This window comes from Diospyros lotus, chromosome 12 (genome assembly GCF_014633365.1).
Source record: "Diospyros lotus cultivar Yz01 chromosome 12, ASM1463336v1, whole genome shotgun sequence".
Lineage (NCBI taxonomy): Eukaryota > Viridiplantae > Streptophyta > Magnoliopsida > Ericales > Ebenaceae > Diospyros > Diospyros lotus.
In genome coordinates this window covers 34,554,791-34,576,923 of record NC_068349.1, presented here as the reverse complement: position 1 = coordinate 34,576,923, position 22,133 = coordinate 34,554,791, and the positions used below count along the sequence as shown (strand labels likewise).

The window sequence follows — 22,133 nt, the reverse complement described above, 5'->3', positions numbered from 1 at the left end:
GGAAAATGTAGCTACCAATGCACTATCAAAGTGCTAAGAGGAAGGTAGTGTGCCATTACTACCGTGGTGCCTGAGTGGTGTCAGGAGGTTATTGATAGCTATGGCAACGATGCATAGATAAGGAGCCACTGGAAAGGCTAGTGGTGGAGTCTAATGGGGCTGGAGGTTTCTCTCTAACAGAGGGGATGTTGAGGTTCAAGGGCAGGATTGTCATAGGGGGTAAAGGGGACCTTAAGCAAAAAGTCTTATAGTCCTTGCATGAGTCACCAATGGGGGGACATTCGGGTATCCAAAACACCTACCTCAGGGTTAAACAGTTATTCTATTGGCCCAAGATGAAAACGGATGTGAAGAACTTCATGCTAGCATGGGACATATGCAAGAGGTGTAAACATGAGAATGTGGCTTACCCCAGTCTCCTATAGTTCCTACCAGTACCTGACTGAGCTTGGATTAGTGTGATCATGGATTTTATCGAAGGACTGCCCAAGTCAGAAGGGAAGGACAATATTATGATTGTGGTGGACAGGTTCACAAAGTTTGCTCAGTTTATAGGGTTGACTCACCCTTACACAGCCAAGGAGGTAGTTAGGGTATTTATGGACAGGGTAGTGTCACAGCATGGGGTGCTGGGAACCATTTATTAGATCGTGACAAAGTGTTTACAAGTCATTTTTGGTAGGAGCTTATGGGATCTATGGGAATTAAGCTCAATATGTCAACAGCTTATCACCCCCAAACAGATGGGCAAATTGAGAGGGTTAACCAGGTGCTGGAAACCTACCTAAGGTGCATGTGTATCCAGTAGCCCAAGAATTGGCATAGGTGGTTAGCCTTGGCACAATGGTGGTATAATTCTACTTACCACACATCCCTAAAAATGTCCCAATTTGAGGCACTGTATGGATACAAACCCCCACTGTTACTTACCATAGAGGGGCATACTACAACAATGTCAGTGGAAGAATACCTACAGCAAAGGAGGGTAGTTTTGCAACAATTAAAATAGGAGTTAGCCTCAGCTCGAAACTGGATGAAGCGATACGCAGACAAGAAGAAAAGAGACAAGAAGAGAAGTGACGGAGAATTGGAGGTGGGAGAAAAAGTGTATCTAAGGCTAAGGTATCCACATTTGAAGACCATTAGTCAAGGACTAGTGTCCAAGTTAAGTCTCAAGTATTTTGGTTCGTTTATCATAACAGACAAAATAGGCAAGGTGGCTTACTGGCTCCAATTACCCAAAGGCACCCACATACATCCGGTTTTTGCATGTGTCCCTTTTGAAGAGGTCAACTGGAACCGAGTAGGTCAACCCAGCTATACACTACCTAAGGAGAAGGATAGCCAGATGGAGCTATAAGCTATTATGGACAGGACAATTGTATACAATCAGGGGATTCCCCTCATCCAAGTATTGGTAAAATGGGAGCATGGGGACACCAAGGGCAACACCTGGGAGTATCTACTGAGCGTTTTCCAAGGGTTGCAAGTCTCCTTAGCATTTCTTAAGGACAAGAAATGTTTCTAAGGGAGGGGAAATTGTCATAGCTATGGCTATTTTAAATTTTTTGCCTTAATGTTCAGTCTTTATTTTGTTTCCTTGTTTTGCTGTAATTCCTTTATTTCATTTATTGTACTTAATTTCTAGTTGTCAATTCTGTTAGCATAGGAGGGTCACGTGTGAGGCCATAGTGAAGGACAAAAGAAGTTGTTGTAATCGTTGGTAAGGGGGATGATCTGCTGCATCCGCACCCATGCCAAGCGAGTTGATTTACCCTCCCTACTTTGTGGGAGAGGTTATGCAAAATCAAATTCAGAACAACTCAATTTCTCTCCCTCTACACTCTCTCTCATCTCACTTTTTTCTCTTTGTTCACTCCGTTCTTCCTTTGCTCTCTTTAATTTTCCATGTTACGATCCCTTGAATCTCATTGAATCAAGGGAAACTCTATTGTTTTTGCCAAGGGCAGTGACAAATTGATGAAAGGGAAATAATTGAATTCAATTATCATTCAAACATACATTCTCGAACTACTATAACTTATTTATAGGTTGTCTAGGCAATGTAACAACTGAAAGGTACAAGAAGTAAGCAACAAAGTACAAGAAGAAGAAAATACATGTATTAGATTATTCCTAATATATCCTTGGGTTATGACAATTAATGGTCGATTGATACCTTTTGCAACCCACTTCCTACTACAACTGACCTCCTTAAGTCAACTCTAGCCCATGCCACTTGTTATTACATTCTTGGATCCTCAAATGAGACACAAGGTGTTACATACATCCATATATATTTGGATTGAGTTCCATAGGTTTATTTCGAGGTAGATAATGGCTCCAGTATTTGTTTTTGGCTTATAGTTAGTGTAGCCATAGGCTTTTGTGCAATTTATTGCTAATAATTTCAGGTTTGCTAGTGACATAAACCCTATTGTTACGATACCAAGGGCATTAGGAGTAATTTGTTCTTTTACGTGTAATTTTCTTTGTTGTACCTTAGGCTGTTAGGATTGTATTGCCAGTTTGTTACAATATGCATCAGCCTATAAATAGGCTAATGAGTAGGGACTAGAGCTAATGATTGAATGAATGAATTTGTTCTCTATTCTCTTGATTTTCCCTCCTTCCAATTTCTCCTTCCCATTCCATTCTCTCACCTCCTTATTTATTCCCTAATTCCATTCTCAGTCCTAGGAAAACCCTAGGATCGTGACAATTGGTATCAAAGCCCAGCAATCCCCGGCCATCTGATTTCGAGTACTTTCGGCGAGTAACAATTCCGAGTGATAAGAGTTTAGTGCAATTATGATTGGAAACATCCACCGATTGTATCTAGTGAACTGGATAGTTAATTGAGCAAAGGTGATCGATGTTCATGCAATTGCGATTGGATACCTCCTCCAATCGAATCCAGTGAATTGGGTAGTTAATTGATTGAAGGCGATGGGTGGATTAAGTGATGGCAGAAGGAATGAGGATGAAGCAATTGTAAACTCGGTTGGGCATGGACGTTAGCTTTCGATAGAACTTGGAGCAACTGGAGGAGAGATTGGAGGCGATGGGACTTGGCCTTTGTCGGACTTAAGAGGAAGTGAGTCGAGGCAGATCCAAGACAATGATGGTGGAGAGGAATTTGAGAGAAGACTTGTCTAGTCTCAGAGAAGAATTCTCTTGTTTTGGTTAGCAACTATGCACTGTTTTAAGCCTATTCTCTAGAATGTCGAATGCGAGCTTATCGTCAGACTTTCCTCTAAGGACCAACATGGCTCTGATCCTTGCTGGATCTACAGGTAGACAACATACTCTTGATCCTATAGAAATAGAGGAGCGGTCGGAGTTGATGCTGGAATCGTTAACAAGAGGAGCCTATACAAATCCATACCTTGCTCTAATGTCAAGATAGGACATTTTGGTATCCGAATGATACAAACCACGATGGTGGATACGTCGTTGTGAGCAATTCTTCTATTATTATAGAGTGGCGGAAGGACAAAAGGTGAATTTGGCAACCACTTATCTTAATGACATGGCGGATGTATGGTTCTAGGGGTGGAGTAGAATGTGGACAAAATTGAGTTGGCCAGAGTTCATAGAAGATTTTTGTATGTGATTCATGGGGAGGACTATGTCGGATGTTATTGAGGAATTCATCAAGATGAAGCAGGAAGGTACGGTGGATGAGTGTCTATTCAGATTTGAGGAACTAAAATCATTGCCGATCATTTCCCATCCAACCTTAGATGAATCATATTTTGTATCTAGCTTCATTAGTGGGTTAATTGATGAGCTGAGACCCACTGTCAAGATGATGCAGCCTGCAACAGTGAAGGAGGCTGCTAAGAAGGCAAGGTTACACGAGCTTACCTTGGAAGCTATTTTCATTAAGTACGCACCTTCATCTAACATTCAGCCTTTGCTCAATCAACAATTGGAAGGCAATCAAGGAAATAAAAATTTTAGTGTTAATCCTAACCCTGTTGCAGCTACCTTATTGACAATGGAGAAAAGACAGAGGTTAGCACTATGCTATACTTGTGGAGACAAAGTCAGCCCCAGCCACAAATGTTGAAGACAGTTAATGAGCTTAGAAGGAAGATGGAGAAGAAGAACAAGCGGGAATTGGGTAACGAAAAAGGCACAGCTGTAATAAGTTTCTTGGGGACAAGAAACCGCTCAAGGGGGGAAAATTGTCATGACTCCAAGGGCATTAGGAGTAATTTGTTCTTTTACGTGTAATTTTCTTTGTTGTACCTTAGGCTGTTAGGATTGTACTGCCAGTTTGTTACAGCATGCAACAGCCTATAAGCAGGCTAACGAGTAGGGACTAGAGCTTATGACTGAATGAATGAATTTGAAATTCTGTTCTCTCTCTTGATTCTTCTGAAATTCTCCCTCCATTCTTTGAGTTTTCCCTCCTCTCCTGGTTTCTCCTTCCCTTTCCATTCTCTCACTCCCGATCTATTCCCTAATTCCATTCTCAGTCCTAGGAAAACCCTAGGAACGTGACACCTAGTTAGGGATTGCTATTCTGATTCTACCAATAGCTTGATTTGCTATTCAGATTCTACAGGATTATGAATTTGGTTCTATAGTTGCTTTTCTTGACATTTTCCATCCTTATTCCTCTCTATGGCAGAGGAAGATAGATGGGTGTGATTTTTCTCATAATGATTGTCAAGACATGCTTTTTCCCATGTTGGATATGCTGACATGTGTTTGCTTAAATGCCTAAATGTGTCCGATTCTTGAAAATTCAATAAGTTCTGAACACTTCGATATTTCAGAGACTTAAAGGGAGGGATTGCTGGATGAGTAATAATGTTTGTGTATGTCTGTCATGGATAAGTCATTTTTTTTATATGTCTATAGTTCTTGGGTATGGTATCTTTCCAAATACATAATCATTCAAGGATGCTTTAGCTCCTGTTCTCCATCAGATATTTTTTAACTTTCTCCTGAGTCCATGAAAGAGGCTTGACATCACGTTTTATTAATGAGTTTGATTATTTGCTATAGTTTTCTTGAATTTGTTCCCAAGTATCTTATATATTTAATATTCTTCATGTTGTTGATTTATTTGACAGAGAGATACACTTATATAGATTTTAGGCTTCTGAATGTTTTATGTCCGGCTTTGGTTCTAAACTCATTGATGCCATTTCTGTAACGGGCTTATTTATGATTCTCTTCTTATTGCCAATCTGGGTTGTATCTTGGAGTTCTGACTGGTTTATAATGCAGAAAGTAATCCATTTTCATGAAGTCACAGCTGTAAGAAGAGCAAAGGCGGCGGGAATATTCCCAACTGCCATAGAAATTATGGCTGGAGGGAAGAAGGTTGTAAGTGCAATATGTGATATCATATTCTAATGCCTGAATTTCATCCATATTTTTGAATGAATCACCTTCCCCATTAACTTTTCCATTGTTTTGGCAGTACTTTTTTACATCTTTCCTATCCCGTGATGAAGCTTTTAAGCTCATTGAAGATGGTTGGTTGCAAATTGGTAATAGGGCTAATGCAGTCTCAGATTTGCAGGTATTTCATCTGCCTCTTTACTTATTAAGAAGCACATTATAGATGGTCTGAATTTATGGATAATATCTGTTTTTACTCTCTGATGAATGCTTTCCTCATTATTTTTTCTTCTTTCTATGGGCTCCTAATTTTTGTATACTCTCTTAGCATCTTTTTTTTTTTTTTTTTTGGGTACACCCAGTTCAACTTTTTACTGTGGTGATTTAAAAAGTCATAATTTTGGCCCTTGCTATTGTTGGGGTCTTGGGGGATATTATTTGTTTTTTTGGATTAGGCAAATATAAAACCATCCCAGGGATTGCATCATTGTAGCTTTGCTGGAGCACTGTATTTAGTGTAATTGGCAATAGCAGCTGCGTTGTTAGGATAGGACTGATTAAGCTTGGATGAATTTTTGTTTTGTTCACCTGTCTGAGGACTAGAAGCCCAAGAATCTCTTTGGCATTAAGTTCACAACATGGAAGCTTATTATAAATTTTGTTAAGGGTTATAATTTCAACCAAATTAAGTCTTTTGTTTCCACCTGCTGCTCCTCAAAATGCTTTTGGTTAGTGGATGAATTTGGTGGAATTTCACGATTGATAGTTGTTGGAAACTAGGAATGATGGGTGTGTGTTTGTTTCTGTGACTATATGTGGCATAGTTGTGCACAACCTATCCTTCAGCCTAAGTTTGACTAGCACTTCAGCATTTATTTTCTCTAGCCATAATGAAGAAGCTAATTAATTGGAATATCTTCAATGCATCTAATTTGTATGGTTAATTATCCTTGTTGACAATAGGATTGCTTGTGGATCTAAAAATGGTTATTAGGGCTGAGTTTTGAAGGTGATGCAAATCCTATTGCTTGTGTTATGGCATGAATTTTGTATCTAGAAGAGGGACATCTATTAAGGCAAATATTGTGATGAGAGAACAGGTATCTTTGTTTAGTCCATACTTGATGACGAGATTTCCTGAAATGGAAAAAGGTGAATGGGTAAAACAACATTGAATCAGTGAATGATTTAAAGTTTGTTGGCGCATTTTTTTTTCCTTTTTCTCCCTTGGTCTTCTTCAGACTGAATAGAGCTCATACTGTCATTTTTTTTGGTCTTTTATTTGGGGCAGGGATTGTTGCCGCTAGCTGGGATTAGGGATCACTTTTGGTAAGCTATATAAATTTCACAACATTTTCTGCCTGAGAAGGGGGATCAGTAAATGGAAAAAAATGTGGAATCATAAATCTTGAGGGTGTTTGATGGAAGTTTCAAAAAACTATTTTACACTTGAGTGGTCACATTTGGTGAAACAATATTTGAAGATTGTCGTTAGAAAATTTGTCCTAATGCACTTCAGTTTTTGGAAAGAGTAAGAAAATATTTTGTTTGGTTCTTGTTGTTGTCAAGATACAACAATGAATTTTGAGTGTGGGAGTGTGTCTTGAGGGGGTGGCGAGTGACCCTCTTATCACATGACCTAGTGACGAGAGTCTTGGTGACGAGAGACCTGGTGACGGGAGAGTCTCTTGGTGATGGGAGACTTGATGACCGGGTGACCTCATTAGTGATGAGAGACTTGCTGAGAAAGAAGCAACTCAGGGGTATTGGTGAGGTCACATGCGGACCCTCCGATATTTAAGTCAGTATCGTGCTTAAAGAGGAATTAGAATTTTAGCGGTGTAGTGGGTATACCTGAGGATGTCTCTCTTATTTATAGAGAGGGAGGAGGCTGACAAGTTTCAGGAGACCTGCAATTTTTAGTGGGCATCTCGGAGGTTGGCTTGATTGGTTCAACCATGGTTTGCGACGAGGTAGGCCTCTCCATGGCGCATGAGTATGGGTGTCTCGGTCATGTGCGGGGAAGGGTCTCTTGGTCATGCACAGGTATGGGTCTCTCGGTCATGTGTGGGCGTGGGTCTCTCAGTCATGTGGGTCTCTCAGTTGTGCCGAGTGCCCTCATAGTCGCATGCCTCGGCTCTTGGCCCACTTGGATGCATGTCCTTCTTGTGCCTTCTGCATGGTTGCCGCCCAACTTGGCCAAGTCTCTCGGTCATGGCTGCCTTGATGTCTCACCTGGCCAAGTGGTTGCATGACTGCATGGCCCCCTTCCAGATTTCTGCTTCACCACATACATATATTATATAATATAAAATGTAAACTTCCACCAAGCTTGCACCGCTTTCTTTGTACTTATGTTATTATGTAAATGTGCTGTTTGCTCCATTTACCTATATACATATAATACATTTGTAGTGCCATTCCTCCACTTACTCCCTTATAATATCTCTCATATACACACACACGCATGCCTTGCTTCCACCTTCTCCCTTTTAAATATATATGTATATATATATGCACATATATATATATATATATCTTGGCCGCATGGCTGCATGAGCCCTAGCGGCAGCATGGCCGCATGACCTCTCTTAATTGCATGACCGACTGACCTCTCTCGGTCACATAACCTAGTGACCTCCCGCGGCCCTGTGGCTGCGTGACTATTGCATGGCGCATGCTATCCGCATGGCTTCAGCTATGCCTTCTGCCTGCCTTCAGATGGCTTTAGCTATGCCTTCTGCCTAGCTACGTGTCATGGCCTAACCTGGCTGTGCAATCTTTGGTCTTATCTGGCCGTGGGCCCATTTTATCAGTTCCAAATGGTATTCTTACATGGAACTGAAATTATATAGAAACAGATGATGGTGTTTTTAGGGTTCTATGTTTTGGGTCTTGAAAATAAAAAATAAAAAAAACTAAAAACACAGACTCTAAACAACAGGCATCTATGCTTCATTGGTCTAAGACTTTCCCCAAAAATTGGTGCGGGTTGGGTCCCCCTCAATTAGGTGCCTGAACAGCACATTTGGACCAACTTCTTGTCTCCCTCATCCAAAGTGGCCTTGCACCAGAATGTGAGAGTGCCTCTGAGGCTTGAGTTTACATGAGAGCATTGAGTAGGCAACTTCCGCATTCGCAGTTATTCCTCTAACATAAGTTCTACAAATGCTTATAAGAGGCAGCATATCTGTTTGGATGCTGATACTTCTTGAATACTCCTAGCACGAGTTGGACATCTCTTCAAACTGAATTCCATTGCATTCTCATTTATTTAAAGCTTGACATTTTTTAAACATTATGCAAACATGCTTATCCATCATGGGAACACATTTCTCCAATACTTTATTAGTAGACATAAAAACATATGGTAAGTTGATAACTCAGGGAATAATTTTAGCTAGCACTTATTATTATTATTATTATTATTTTTTTTTTTTTTGGGGGGGGGGGGGGGGGGATAGGATTGCACTTTATGTTAGCTTTTGTTTGCTAAACATGTTGGGTTTCAGGAACTTTGGCTCTTTACAGGTTTAGGTTGGTTTAGTACTTCTACTTGGGGTGCTGAATTAAGGTTTTGAATGATTCTATTTCATTAAGTTGTTTCCTAATTGGCTGTGGTAGTAGGCTGGGTGAATGTGTGTCGGTATGGCTCCACTAAACTGACTGGAGCAGTTCTTATGATCAAGATGGGTTGTCAGGGAGAGAGAGGTGTTTTTTGATCTGGTTTCAGTGGCTGAGTTGTGCTTTATAGTTTCTGTTAGGTTTAAAGCACATGGCTTGGGTGAAGTTGGGGTCTGGATTAAGTTGTTTGGATAGACTCAAGGTTAAATATGACCCTTCTATTCCAGTCTTTTTGTTTAGACAGACAGAACTGTACTTGATTATATTCAATTCTTGTCTCCATCAGAGAAGGTTATACCATGTCTTGTTGACATACACACTGAACCAACCCTAAGATTCAAGACCATGGTGCAACTCTGGAAGTGGTGAGTATAGCTCAGTCTCAGGATGTGTTTGGATTTTCAGGATACTGCATGACATTGGTGCAGCATGGCTAAAAAATGAGTTCCAGAATAGGGATCAGAGTCAAAACTGATGTCAAGCTCAAATAAAAAGATGGATCTGCTGAAGAGGAATTGCTGGTAATCAGGGTAATCAAAAATAAATTCAAATCTTGCACCGACAAACTAGTGATTATGCATGAAAACATTTGACTCTCCAAGGAAGATGGTTTCAGGGAATGACATGGTTCAATGGAGATCTTGGCAGACAGCAGAAATGGTGCATTCAGTAATGGATCAAGATGCACTCTGATAAGAAAACAATGTCTCCTATAGAGAGACCAGGGAAGAGAGTACGTTAGGAAGAGAATAAACGGTGCAGATTAGAGAGAAAGAAAGCATGGAAAAGAGGAAAACCACTGACGCTTGGAATTTTTTGTCTTTCTTTTTTGGTGTCTAGTGAGTAATGCTAGCTTCTGTATTAGATGTTTTAATTGTGGGATAGGGCTTGCCCTAGTAGGAGTAAAAAGGAGGCTTCATGGTGTAGAGTCGAGAGAAAAAACATGCACACTGGGAAACAGTTCTGGTTTTCAATTTTGTAATTAGGATTGGCTTCAGAATACACTTCAAGAGTTCAACCCTATTTAGGAAGAGGCAATAATTAATATTAAAAGAATTGAAACTTATTAGGAAATAGAATTAAAAGGCTACTAATTTGTTAATTCCTAAATTTATGCCCTAATTAGGTTTTTCTAAAATTGCTAGATTTAGATCCTCCATCAGTCTCCCCCTGGAATATCAAAGTTGCTGTACTCATGAAAAGAAATATCGTCTTACTTTTATTCACTGCCTATTTCTGCCAATGTAATGGTGGTTCATTAGAGCTTCTAAAGTATTAAAAACATTTATGTCATTGATAATTGCCCTATAATTTTTGACAAGTGATTTTTCACTACTAGTGGTGGCGTTGGGTTTTTGAAGCAAAATGATTCCTTGCAGTCATGTTACCCTCAAGGAATATTTGCCAGTACATGTTACATGATTTTTTTTCTCTTTTGGCATTTTTTTTGTTTAATTTCATTTTAGTTTCTTTGTTTTTTGTTGGGATCCAAAGGCAGATTTGACTACCGAAGAGTATGCAGATATTGCAACTGAAAATGGGAAGAGCTTTAAACACACAGCAGATGATTCTGATTCCAGTGAAAGGTAATTTACATAAAATTTCATGGCACTAAACTATGTCTTACTATCATCTTGGCCTTACTGCACCCATGTGAATCAGGACTAAGGACATTCCTTCACTGGAAGATTCTAAACCTTCACAGGAAGCTGAAGATGGTATTGTAACATTGTCAGGGGTGCAAGATACTGTCAAAGACAGTGCAGAAGCTTCTGACTCATCATCTTCTGGAAAAGTACCAGCATGGGTTGAAGAGAATTCCGATGCTCCTAAAGGTTACTTAAAATGTTTTGACTTAAGTCTTGAGCTATGACTTTAGTTGAGCAGATTTATAGATGGCTCGGCCAATTTGAAATGTTAGTTTTCAGATTTTTATTTTCTTGTTCCAGTTTTGAAAGATTCCCTCTACCCCCTCTCTTTTTTTTGGGGAGCAGGGCTGGGCAGGGCATTGTTAAAACACAAAATGAAGCAGCATGCCCACAAGCGTTGTGAAACAAATTCTTTACAATAGTGGTGGGTTTGTAGGGACTAGTGTTTTGTGGTGATGGTCTGTAGATGGTGATGGTAGCTGTGGTAGAAAAGTGGTAGATAGTGGTGGTTGGGGCAGTCATGGTCATGGGGTTTACAGTTGTATGTTGGCATGGATTAACTTGTGCTGAATTTCTTGTCTCTGATATGCAGTACCTGACTACTTCACGAAGGTGGCAGAATCAAAGTTTCCGGTAACATTTTCATTTTTTTTAATTTATATTGTTTTTAAAATTTTTCCATTCTTGTCTATTTTTGGCTGGTGCCTTTTCTAATATTGGAATCCAACATGAGCTTGTTCTGATATGTATACAAACTTTATGGTTGCAGATTAAGGTAGAGGATTTTTTTAATCTCTTTTTTTCAGACAATGCTGTTGATTTTGTTGAATCCTTTCGTAGAAAATGTGGAGACAAAGGTACTTGGTCTAAATTTTAGGAAAAAGAGTCATTGTATAAATTTGTTTTGCTTTGTAAATCACAATGAAAACTTGATGAGTGGATTGAAGGATTTAACTTCCCAATTCACATTCTCTTCCATTGCAGATTTCAAATGCAGCTTATGGTATCAGCATGATAGATTTGGTCATGCTCGTGATGTGACATTCCAGCATCCAATTAAAATCTATCTTGGTATTATTTTCTGTTCCATTTGTCAAGTAACTGAAACTTCTTTATTTTTGATATATGCATTACAATGTTTCATTTCTTAATGTTGTTTTCTTCTGTCTTTAAGGAGCAAAATTTGGCAGCTGCCAGGAGGTTCAGAAATTTCGAGTTTATAGAAACAGGTTAACTGCACACTTCTTGGGAATTTGAGAAGGGAAACCTTCTTGTTAACGCAATGTTTTTGAACTTCTTTTTTTCATTGTGTGGTTATATATCTTTGCCAGTTAAATACACAATGTACACCTTGACAACTTGTTATTTTTGCAATCAGAGGAACTACTAAGTCTAATAAAAATAATTTTCTTTGGTTTTTCTTTTCAAGAACATACATCTTGTAGATGTTCTTTTACTCTTGATTGATTTTGATACTTTTCTGTGTCAAGTGATCATCACTGGCTGGGAATGGATGCAGAATCTAGATGAGGTCACAGGTGAGAGTGATAGGTTGCTACTTTTTATGAGGTATTGTTTGAAGTTAGATAAAGATGCACTAGTAATTTAAACAAAGATGCCCAGCTAATAAAGATCCCAGTGGTGAAGAGTGAAGTTTGAGGACTCTTATCTCCTCTGTTTCAGATGTCAGAAGGGTTGTTTGAAGGTTTTTCTTTGGTATTGTTTGAAGGTTGTAAAGAGTGTTCCTTGGTTAGGATGATTCAAGGGTAGCAATGCTAGAGAATTGTTGCATGGGTTACATGATTAAAAGGATATCAGTGATTAGAGCATACTTTGGACATTTACATATGCATGCACATATACGCAGATATATTTGGATTTAATATATTTTCATGAGTATGCATGCACAAAATGCTAAACGGTCAAAACTTCGTACAGATTATCAGTTGTTTACAGGAGCACATGGCAACATCTCTAAACTCTAAAGTCTTGACACCTCAAAAGCTTTTGAAACCCACTCTATTACATTAACACCTGGTCAACACTTTCTCTAATCCCATTTGCATTTCAAAGGCAACAGGTGGTCACCAATTGAATAACAAGTAGTTAGTTAATATTATTCATCCTACTTTTTATTTCTAAGTATCATTAGGATTATGAGGTATCTTGAGGTCAATCGAGTAATTGACCCATGTACTTATACTAAGAAACATTGGTGTTATGTAATCTCATGGAATCTAGTGGTGTTCACTTGGGTTTACCATTTTCTAAATCGAACACACCTATGACTTTGTGAGAATCCTTACATTACTCGTGTGTCAATTTGGACTACCCATTCTTTGTTTGGCTTGAACTAAATGTCTTGAATCATATCCATAACTATGTTCTATCAACCCGCTTTGTTGAGCAAGCACTCTTGTTTGGTCAACCGAACAATGTTAGTGAGCAATGCTCACTTCATCCTTGTGGTCAAGTTGTTCTTTGCCTCAATCAACCTCAACTCTTGGCTAATTCATTAAGTTTCCATTTTAATCCACTAATACTCTAAAAATGAGGATTTATATTTTCTAGAATACTACATAACATGGGGTGTTACACTTTCCCTTTTTAGGTCCTCAATTCATTTTATAGCAAGTTGGAGAACCATTAAAGAGACTTTATTTGGGTGACTTGGGTGATGAGTTTAACACCTTGTTAAGTGGAACTAGGTCTACTGTTCTGCAAGGGTAGAGGTGACTAGCTTCAATAAAGCTTTGCTAGGTAAGTAGGTGTGGTGTTTCGTTGAAGAAAACAAGAGTTTGGTGTATAGGTAGGATCTGATCTCTGTATAGGTTGCTGTCATGGAAGTTTGGGGCTAACTTTACTCTTCTTTTAGGGAGGGTGATGGATAGACGGAGCTTTTCTCCAATTTGTTTGCTCTTGCTTCTGACAAGGATGTGCCTATTAGGGTCTCTCTCTCTCTCTCTCTCTCTCTCTCATTTGAGGATGCGGTGTGATTCCCACATTTTAGACAATCTTCAAGACTAGGAAATGGGCTCTATGATGGCTTTTTATGTCATGCTTAATGACCATCTTTTAATTCGTCAAGCGAAGGATAGGTGGGTCTAGTGCCTATTATGTTGGAGATGTGGAGCTTGATTCTATTTATGACACTTATGTAGAGTTGATGTAGGGTCTTGTTGCCCGATCAGTAGGCGGGGTTCAAGGGGGCAGCGCCCCTTGCGGGGGCTTGAGGCGAAGCCCTCAAAACCTAAAAAAGAAATGGCTTGACCTCCTTGCAAGAAAAAAAGGAAGAAGATGCATTTGGGAAGGAAGCTACACCCTGCTAAGAGGCTTCATCTGGGGAAGACCACGACATTTGGGAGGAAGGTCACCCGAGTAGAAAGCTAAATGAGAAGTTATGTCCAAGATCAAATGGAATTAGAATATTTATTTCCCAAATCCTAAATAGATAAGGAATCCTGTTTGAATTAGGATTTTTGTTTGCCTTAATTTTCATTTATAAATATGTGGGCATAATTCTTGTAATCAAAAACCTCCAAAATAGAAAAAAACACCTAGTGTGACTGTGGACTTAGCCATTCTTTGTTAAACCATGTAAGTTTTGTCTTGTTTGTGTGTGCTATTTTGTTCCACCGCTTGATTCGTTCCCTAACAATTGATATCAAAGCCTCATTAGCAAACAACAGTGGGAGTGATGTTGTCAGAAGAAGGGAAGGTCAAGATTGACAAATTCGATGGCAGAGACTTTAGGGTTTGGAAGATGCAGATTGAAGATTATTTGTACAAGAAGAAGTTGCACGGACCCTTGTTGGGCAATAATCTAGAGGGGATGAAGCTAGAGGATTGGAGTCTGTTAGATTGCCAGGCACTTGGTGTGATTCAGTTGGTGTTGGTGCGGAACGTAGCGTTCAACATCATCAACAAGAAGACCACAAGAGATTTGATGAAGGCATTATCAAATATGTATGAGAAGCCATTCGCCTCAAACAAGGTTTACTTGATGTGTCAATTATTTAATCTGAGGATGGGAGAAGGTGCATTAATTACAAATCACATCAACGAGTTTAGCATGATTACAACTCAATTGAGGTTGGTGGGGATCACATTTGATGATGAAGTCAAAGCACTGATTCTATTATTGTCCCAACCAAAAAGTTGGTTTGCAAAGGTGACTGTAGTGAGCAGTTCATCAGGGAGTTCCAATGTGAGGCTAGATGATGTTTGAGATTTGATTCTTAACAACATATTTGCAAAAGAGAGTCATGTGAATCTCTAGGTTTTGCTTTGAGTATCAAAAGCAGAGGAAGGAGCCATTAACGAGGTCGGAATTAGAGCCATGGCAGATTGAAGTCAAAGGGAATGTGTTAGTCTAAGAATCGCAAAGATATCACTTGCTAGAATTGTGTGTCATGACCCCAAGGATATATTAGTAATACATGTCTTGTGTTTTCCTTATTAGTTGCATTTTCTGTTATTGTTGTTAGCATCTTCAATTGTAAGCCTATAAATAGGCTTGAGTAGTTAGAGGAAGGTAGCTTAATGAATGATTTGAATTTCAATTCGCTCTCTCATTACTCTCCCTCAATTCTGTTCTGTTCTTCCTTGCCCTCTTCTCTTCTCTACTCTTATCTTCCTCAAACTCTTATCCAAATTCCTTCCTAGACCCTAGCTAAACCTTAAGGTTATGACAATTGGTATCAGAGCCAATCGTTCCTCGACTGTGATTGTGGAGACTTTAATAGTTGAATTTAGATTCGATTCTTGAAAGGCGGAATAGGCCGACGATTCTCGACTGTGATATGGAAGTTTGTAGCAGTTAGCTAGGGCGATTCAGGCATTTAATTTCGGCGAGTCAGGCGATTTCCAATGCTTCAAGCAAGTAAAATTTGGCTCGAAATTGAGAGGCGAAGTCGTGCGAAGCAAATATCAGCTCGGTATTGACGGCGACATTGGCTAAGATAGTTCCGACAGTGATTGGACTTGAATGTTGAAGGCAACACTCCTCAGCAAGGAGATCTAGTGCATCCGATCCTAATCCTAGCCGCAATTGGGAATCGGCGATAAACTCAAGTGTCCTTGATTGCGTCCCAGATTAGAATGGTTTCTTTGAAGTAGAATTCCGTAATTCTGAACCAGGACAGAGATAAGTGAATTCTGGTGGGAAAGGAAGTCGCACTAGAAGCAGAGTCGATCAAACTTTGGCTATCACAATTTCAAAGGAAATAGATCGGTAATTGCAATTATGATTCCAGATTTGGTCGTTGCATGTGATTAGGGCGAGAAGGAAGGCACAACTGAAGTAGACTAAGGCATCAAAGAGAAGCAGACTGGAGTGATCGGAGGCTACAGGGATTGTGATTGAGTTTGAACAATCTTGAATTTGCTGTGAATCGAACGCGGAACAGGAGGATCGTGAGCTGCATGCGGCCTTAGGCTATTGCTCTCAGTGATGAAATCAAATTAGGTAAGGAGTTACGCAGTAGAAGTTGCTTTAAAAGTAAGACGGTGGACGGGTGATTGGGTGCTGACTCCGCTGGGACTAGCCTTAAATCAGTTTGATTTCAGCAGATTCACTGCATGTGATTGAGGCGAAAGTCGAGCTCGATCAGGAGCAGAAATGCATATCTTTGTTGCTGCTTGTGAGTTAAGCGAATTAGGATAGGGCTGATCGAGGTTGCTTCGTGAGGTTCTAGTGATAGAATTCTGGTGAAGTTGGAAGCTGTGTGTAGGCGAAATTATTTAACGAAATTATTTAACGCGATCCTTAAATAAAAAAAGATGCCATATGACTGGAGGAAGAGTACTTTAGTTTCTATATATAAGAACAAAGGAGATGTTCAAAACTGTGAAAATTACAGAGGAATTAAATTAATGAGCCATACCATGAAACTTTGGAGGAGAGTAATAGAGTAGAGGCTTAGAAAAGAAACAAACATCTCGGAAAATCAGTTTGGTTTCATGCCTGGTAGGTTAACAATGGAAGCTATATACCTACTGAGGCGCCTAATGGAAAGGTATCGGGATCATCAGAAGGACCTGCATATGGTGTTTATAGATTTAAAAAAGGCCTATGATAGGATCCGTAGAAAAGTATTATGGAGGGTTTTAAAGAAGAATGGAGTCCGAATAGTCTATATACAAGCCCTTAAGGACATGTATCATGGTGCAAGACATGCGGAGAGGATACTGAACCGTTTAAAATTACAATGGGATTGCATCAAGGTTCTGCACTAAGTCCATACTTATTTGTTTTAGTAATGGATAAACTCACTAAACACATTTAGGCAGAGGTGCCATGGTGTATGCTATTTGCAGATGACATAGCGTTGGTGAATGAAACAAAAGAGGGAGTGAACGCTAAGCTTGAGCTGTGAAGAAACAATTTAGAATATAAGGGATTTAAATTAAGTAGAAGGAAAACAAAATATATGGAATGTAAATTTAGTAAGAATGCAAGAGTGGAGGATGTTATAATAAAATTGGAAGACCAAATCATACAAAGAAAATACCATTTTCGATATTTGGGATCAGTGATTCAAAAAGATGAAGAAATTCACGAGGATGTCAAGCATAGAATTAAGGTAGGTTGGTTATAATGAAGAAATGCATCGGGAGTGTTTTGTGATGGTAAAATCCCATTAAAACTGAAAGGAAAATTTTATAGGATAGCTATAAGACCAGTTTTGTTGTATGGCTTAGAATGTTGGGCAATCAAATACCAGCATGAGCAAAAGACGAGCGTAGCGGAGATGAGGATGCTAAGATGGATGTGCGGCCATATAAGAAAAGATAAAATTAGAAATGAGGTTATTCGTAATAAGGTAGGAGCAGTGCTAATCGAGAAGAAGATGAGAGAGACTAGACTTAGATGATTTGGTCAAGTGAGAAGAAGACCAAGAGATGCTCCTGTGAGTGGAGTTGATGAAATGGAACAATTAGTCAAAAAAAGAGGTAGAGGTAGATCCAAGAAGATTTTGGGAGAGACATTAAAGTTTGATATGAAGTGTAGGAGTCTAAATGAAGATATGGCAAAAGACAGAAATACATGGAAGTTTAGAATTCATGTAGCTGACCCCACATAGTGGGATAAAGGTTGGATATGTTGTTGTTGAGGGTCAAATAGACAATGATGGATGCATACCAGTTTTTGGAAGTAAATCATGAAAGATAACGATGGAAAATATGGTTGTGACACGAGGTAATAAGGTGGGAATTCTGTACATTACTGCAGAAAGCAAGGACACACTAGTAGTGATTGACCGGCGATTCAGCATTGTGGCACTGGAGGCCTGGGCACATGAGTGAAAAGGGAAAGAATCTGTTAGCATCAAAGGGGAAATTACCAAACTTAAAGTCTATTGATGTTGATTTATGTGAAGACTGCATCTATGACGAATTCTGTACATTACTGCAGAAAGCAAGGACACAGTAGTAGTGACTGACTGGTGATTCGGCATTGTGGCACTGGAGGCCTGGGCACATGAGTGAAAAGGGAAAGAATCTGTTAGCATCAAAGGGGAAATTACCAAACTTAAAGTCTATTGATGTTGATTTATGTGAAGACTGCATCTATGGGAAGCAGAAAAGAGTTTGTTTCTCAAAGGTCAGAGGGACATCAAAGATGGAAAAGCTGGAATTGGTACATACAGATATTTGGGAACCAATCCCTGTGAATTTCCTTGGAGGCTCATGCTGTTATATCACCTTCATTGACGATTTCACCAGAAGGTATGGGTCTATTTTTTGAAAAATAAATTTGATGTTTTTGCTACTTTTAAAAGGTGGAAGGTTAAAGGTGAGGATCTGACTGGCTTGCAGATCAAGTGTATGAGGTTGGACAATGGTGGGGAGTATGACAACCAAGAGTTAAAGTCAATTCTGTTTAGAAAACGGGATTAGAATGATCAAGACAATTCTTGGAACACTTGAACAAAACTGTGTTGCTAAGTGGATGAACAAAACCTTAAATGAGTGAGCAAGGAGCATGAAATGCATTCTGGATTGCTAAAAGTATTTTGGGCAGCTGCAGTTAGCACAACAGTTTACCTCATAGGTCGAGTACCTTCAATTTCGTTGGACTTAAAGATACTTGATGAGGTATGGATCAGAAAGGAGGTAAACTTTTCACATTTGAGAACCTTTGGTTGTGTTTCATATGTGCACATAGGTTCTGATGACAGAGATAAGCTTGATCCCAAGGGTAGAAAGTGTTTCTTTATTGGTTATGGTTTTGACGATTTTGGTATGATCAGAATAGGAAGACCATAAGGCACAGGAATGCCACTTTTAATGAAAATGTGATGTATAAGGACAGGCTTGGAGAAGAATCTAACAGTGCAAGGAAACAAACAAAAGAATGAGAGAAGACTGTGCTGGAAGAGATCTTGGAGAGTGATGTGGATAGAAGGGTTCAAGAGAATCTTGAAAATAGAGAACCAGAACAGGTTGATCCTAGACCTCAAGTAAGAAGATCTAGTAGTGTGTCTAGACCTCCACAACAGTACTCTCCTTCGTTAAACTATTTGCTTTTGATTGATGTTGGGGAATCGGAGTACTTTGATGAAGCAATGCAGATGAAAGATTCAGTTAAGTGAGAGTTAGCCATGAAAGACGAGATGAACTCTCTTGAGAAGAATAAAACATGGACACTAACAGAATTTCCCGAAGGAAAGAAAGCATTGCAGAACAAGTGGGTGTACTGGGTCAAAGAAGAGCATGATGGTAGCAGAAGATACAAGGCAAGGTTAGTAGTGAAAGGTTTCCATCAGAAAAGGGGAATTGACTACATAAATTTTTTCTCTTATAGTCAAGTTGACTACTATCAGATTAGTTTTGAGTATTGTGGCTGCAGAAAATTTACATCTAGAGTAGCTAGATGTGAAGATCGCATTCTTACATGGTGACCTTGAGGAAGACGTCTACATGGCATAACCAGAAGGTTTTCAAGTTCCTAGCAAAGAAAACTTTGTGTGCAAGTTAAAGAAAAGTTTGTATGGCTTGAAACAGACTCCTAGGCAATAGTACAAGAAGTTTGATGGATTCATGTGTAACAATGGTTTCACAAGATGTGAGATGGACCCTTGTTGTTAGATCAAGAAATTTGATGAGTGCTATATTATTTTATTGCTATATGTTGATGATATGCTAGTTGCATGGTCTAGCATAAAGGAGATCAACAAGTTGAAGCAACAATTGGCAAAGGAATTTGAGATGAAGGACTTGGGACCAACTAAGCAAATACTTGGGATGAGAATCACAAGAAACAAATAAGAAGGAATGCTGAAGTTGTCTCAAGAAAAGTACGTAGAAAAGGAGTTGAGCACGTTCAATCTTCAAGATGCAAAAATTAGAAGCACTTGGAGTCACATCAATTTCTCTAAGATGGATGAGGAGCAGTCAACAAAGACGGATGAGGAGTAGGAATACATGTCTAGAGTACAATATGCATCAACAGTTGGAAACTTTATGTATGCTATGGTGTATACCTAGCCTGACATAGCACATGCAATGGGAGTTGTTAGCAGATACATGTTAAACCTAGGAAGGGAGCATTGGAAAGCTATAAAGTGGCTCTTACGATATTTGTAAGGCACTTTAGGTATGACACTTTCAATTCGAGAAGAGCAGTGTTACTTTACAAGGTGGTGATTTGGTTAGTTAAAAAAGTACTGTTAGAATTATTAGTATAATTGTAATTATTATATGTGTGTGTTTTATTTGTAATTAGGTTAACCCCATAGGTTATTTGTAAAAAGAGCATGTTGTCATGACCCCAAGAATAGTTTAGTAAATATAATAGTAGGAGTTGGCATGCAATATACAATAATTGTAATTTCTTTTTCTTTTTCCTATTATAGGGCTTTGTCTTATTCTATAGGCAGTTAGGCTAGTTGTTAGAAGCACATGGGAGCATGTGCTAGGCTGTTAGAAGGCAAATATGCCTATATAAGGTTGTTGTAACGGGTTTATTTCTCATCCAGAAAATTAATGAATTGAATCTGATTTCTCCTCTTTCGAATCCCCTCCCCTTTCTTGATCTTCATCTCCTTCTTTTCTATTCTTCTAATCCCCCTAACACTTCTTCTAATCTCTCCCTCATTCTTTCAAATTCCCCCCTAATTTCCTTCTATTCTTGGCCTTAGCTGAATCGGATTCTTCCGATTCCCAAACTGATCCTAGGTTAAGCCCTAGGTTCATGACGCATGTTTAAGAGGGTTTGTCTAGTATTCCTCTTCATTAAAAAAATGATAACCCAGCTAATCTGGGCTTTATCAGAGAAGAATTAGAACCCTAACAGAGTTGAAAATATCACGTGGCACATTTTATCCTTTAGAGCTGATTCTCAGTTGTACTTCACTTCATTGTTTTAGATGCAACAAGGTCTTCTCCATATCAAAATACCTTCTTGGTACTCTTCTCCCATTTGAGAGCCAAGGCAAACTTATTTTTTAAGCTACAAAGCCCTAGGACCTCAAGATTCCCACAGGAAAATCTATCTAACAGCCTCCACTACCATAAGGTCCACTAGTGACTACCTTGTTTTCCAGCACTTGGTTAGTCATTTTACTTTGGGTGGTGTAATTGTAAGGTAAGTTTATTCTATTTTGAGACTTATTATGCATGTATATTTGTTGGATATAGTGACATAACATGTTGGACCTACCAAAATTATTTGTATAATATATAGTATTTATCATATCAACAATAAATATTTAACAAAGCCAAAGCAATAACTTTTTTTCACGCAAGCGTTCCATAAAATATGTAATTAAATAAACATGGTAGCCTCCTCCCTCCAAGGGGGAAAAAAAAGTCTTAATTGCACTAGGTAGGGTCAGTTACGTGAATTTTATATCTCCAACTATCTAGAATTCACGATGCTTGATCTGATAAGTTTTAGTTGGTTGTCAGCCTTTATCTAGGTTTGGGACTGGTTGTAAATAAAAACGCAAAGAGGAAGAAAAATAAAAATATGAACCTTGTAAATAGCATTAATTACCCCAAAGAGCCCAAACTTTTTGTTTCTCGTTTTAAAGAATATTTCTGTTGTCGATAGCAGTCCTGAGAGTCCTATCAAAGGGAGATTTTTATCTCTATCTTCTTTTAGTATTTATCCATGTATATTATCAATTTCTTATTTTCTATTTTATTGTTTTTTGTAATCTGATCTCTTCTTACAAATTAGGAGAGATATTAGGGAGTAGTATTGAAGTAGGAGTCTTTAGGGTTCAAGAGTGTATGTCTATAAGAAAGCTCTTGTATCAGTTTTATATATTAAGAATTGAGATTGATTTCTTCTACATGGTATCAGAGCCTCATTAATAGGCTGATACAGTAAACCCTAGTGCCTTCATTACACAACTTCAAGTGCCTTCATTGCACAGTCACTGTTCACCGTCACCGTCACTGTTCACGTAAGAAACGCATCTGTCCTGCCACCGCCTTCCAACACCACCACCACTGCTGGGTTCACCGTCATTTGATCGGCCGACC

The 22,133-nt window shown here is 38.9% G+C and overlaps 1 protein-coding gene across 3 annotated transcripts in view; it reads left to right on the top strand.

Annotated features, from left to right (window-relative positions):
• The window catches only part of LOC127813892 (protein VASCULAR ASSOCIATED DEATH 1, chloroplastic), a 102,455-nt gene that overhangs the window by 40,407 nt on the left and 39,915 nt on the right, over positions 1 to 22,133 (top strand). For 2 of the 3 annotated variants that reach the window (XM_052355003.1, XM_052355001.1), the window contains exons 5-12: positions 5,248 to 5,346; positions 5,444 to 5,545; positions 10,483 to 10,574; positions 10,651 to 10,823; positions 11,230 to 11,270; positions 11,407 to 11,494; positions 11,622 to 11,708; positions 11,812 to 11,866. In XM_052355003.1, the coding sequence (XP_052210963.1) occupies positions 5,248 to 5,346; positions 5,444 to 5,545; positions 10,483 to 10,574; positions 10,651 to 10,823; positions 11,230 to 11,270; positions 11,407 to 11,494; positions 11,622 to 11,708; positions 11,812 to 11,866 (737 nt within the window). The remainder of the gene's footprint in view (positions 1 to 5,247; positions 5,347 to 5,443; positions 5,546 to 10,482; positions 10,575 to 10,650; positions 10,824 to 11,229; positions 11,271 to 11,406; positions 11,495 to 11,621; positions 11,709 to 11,811; positions 11,867 to 22,133) is intronic. The other variant, XM_052355002.1, reaches the window with a different exon arrangement.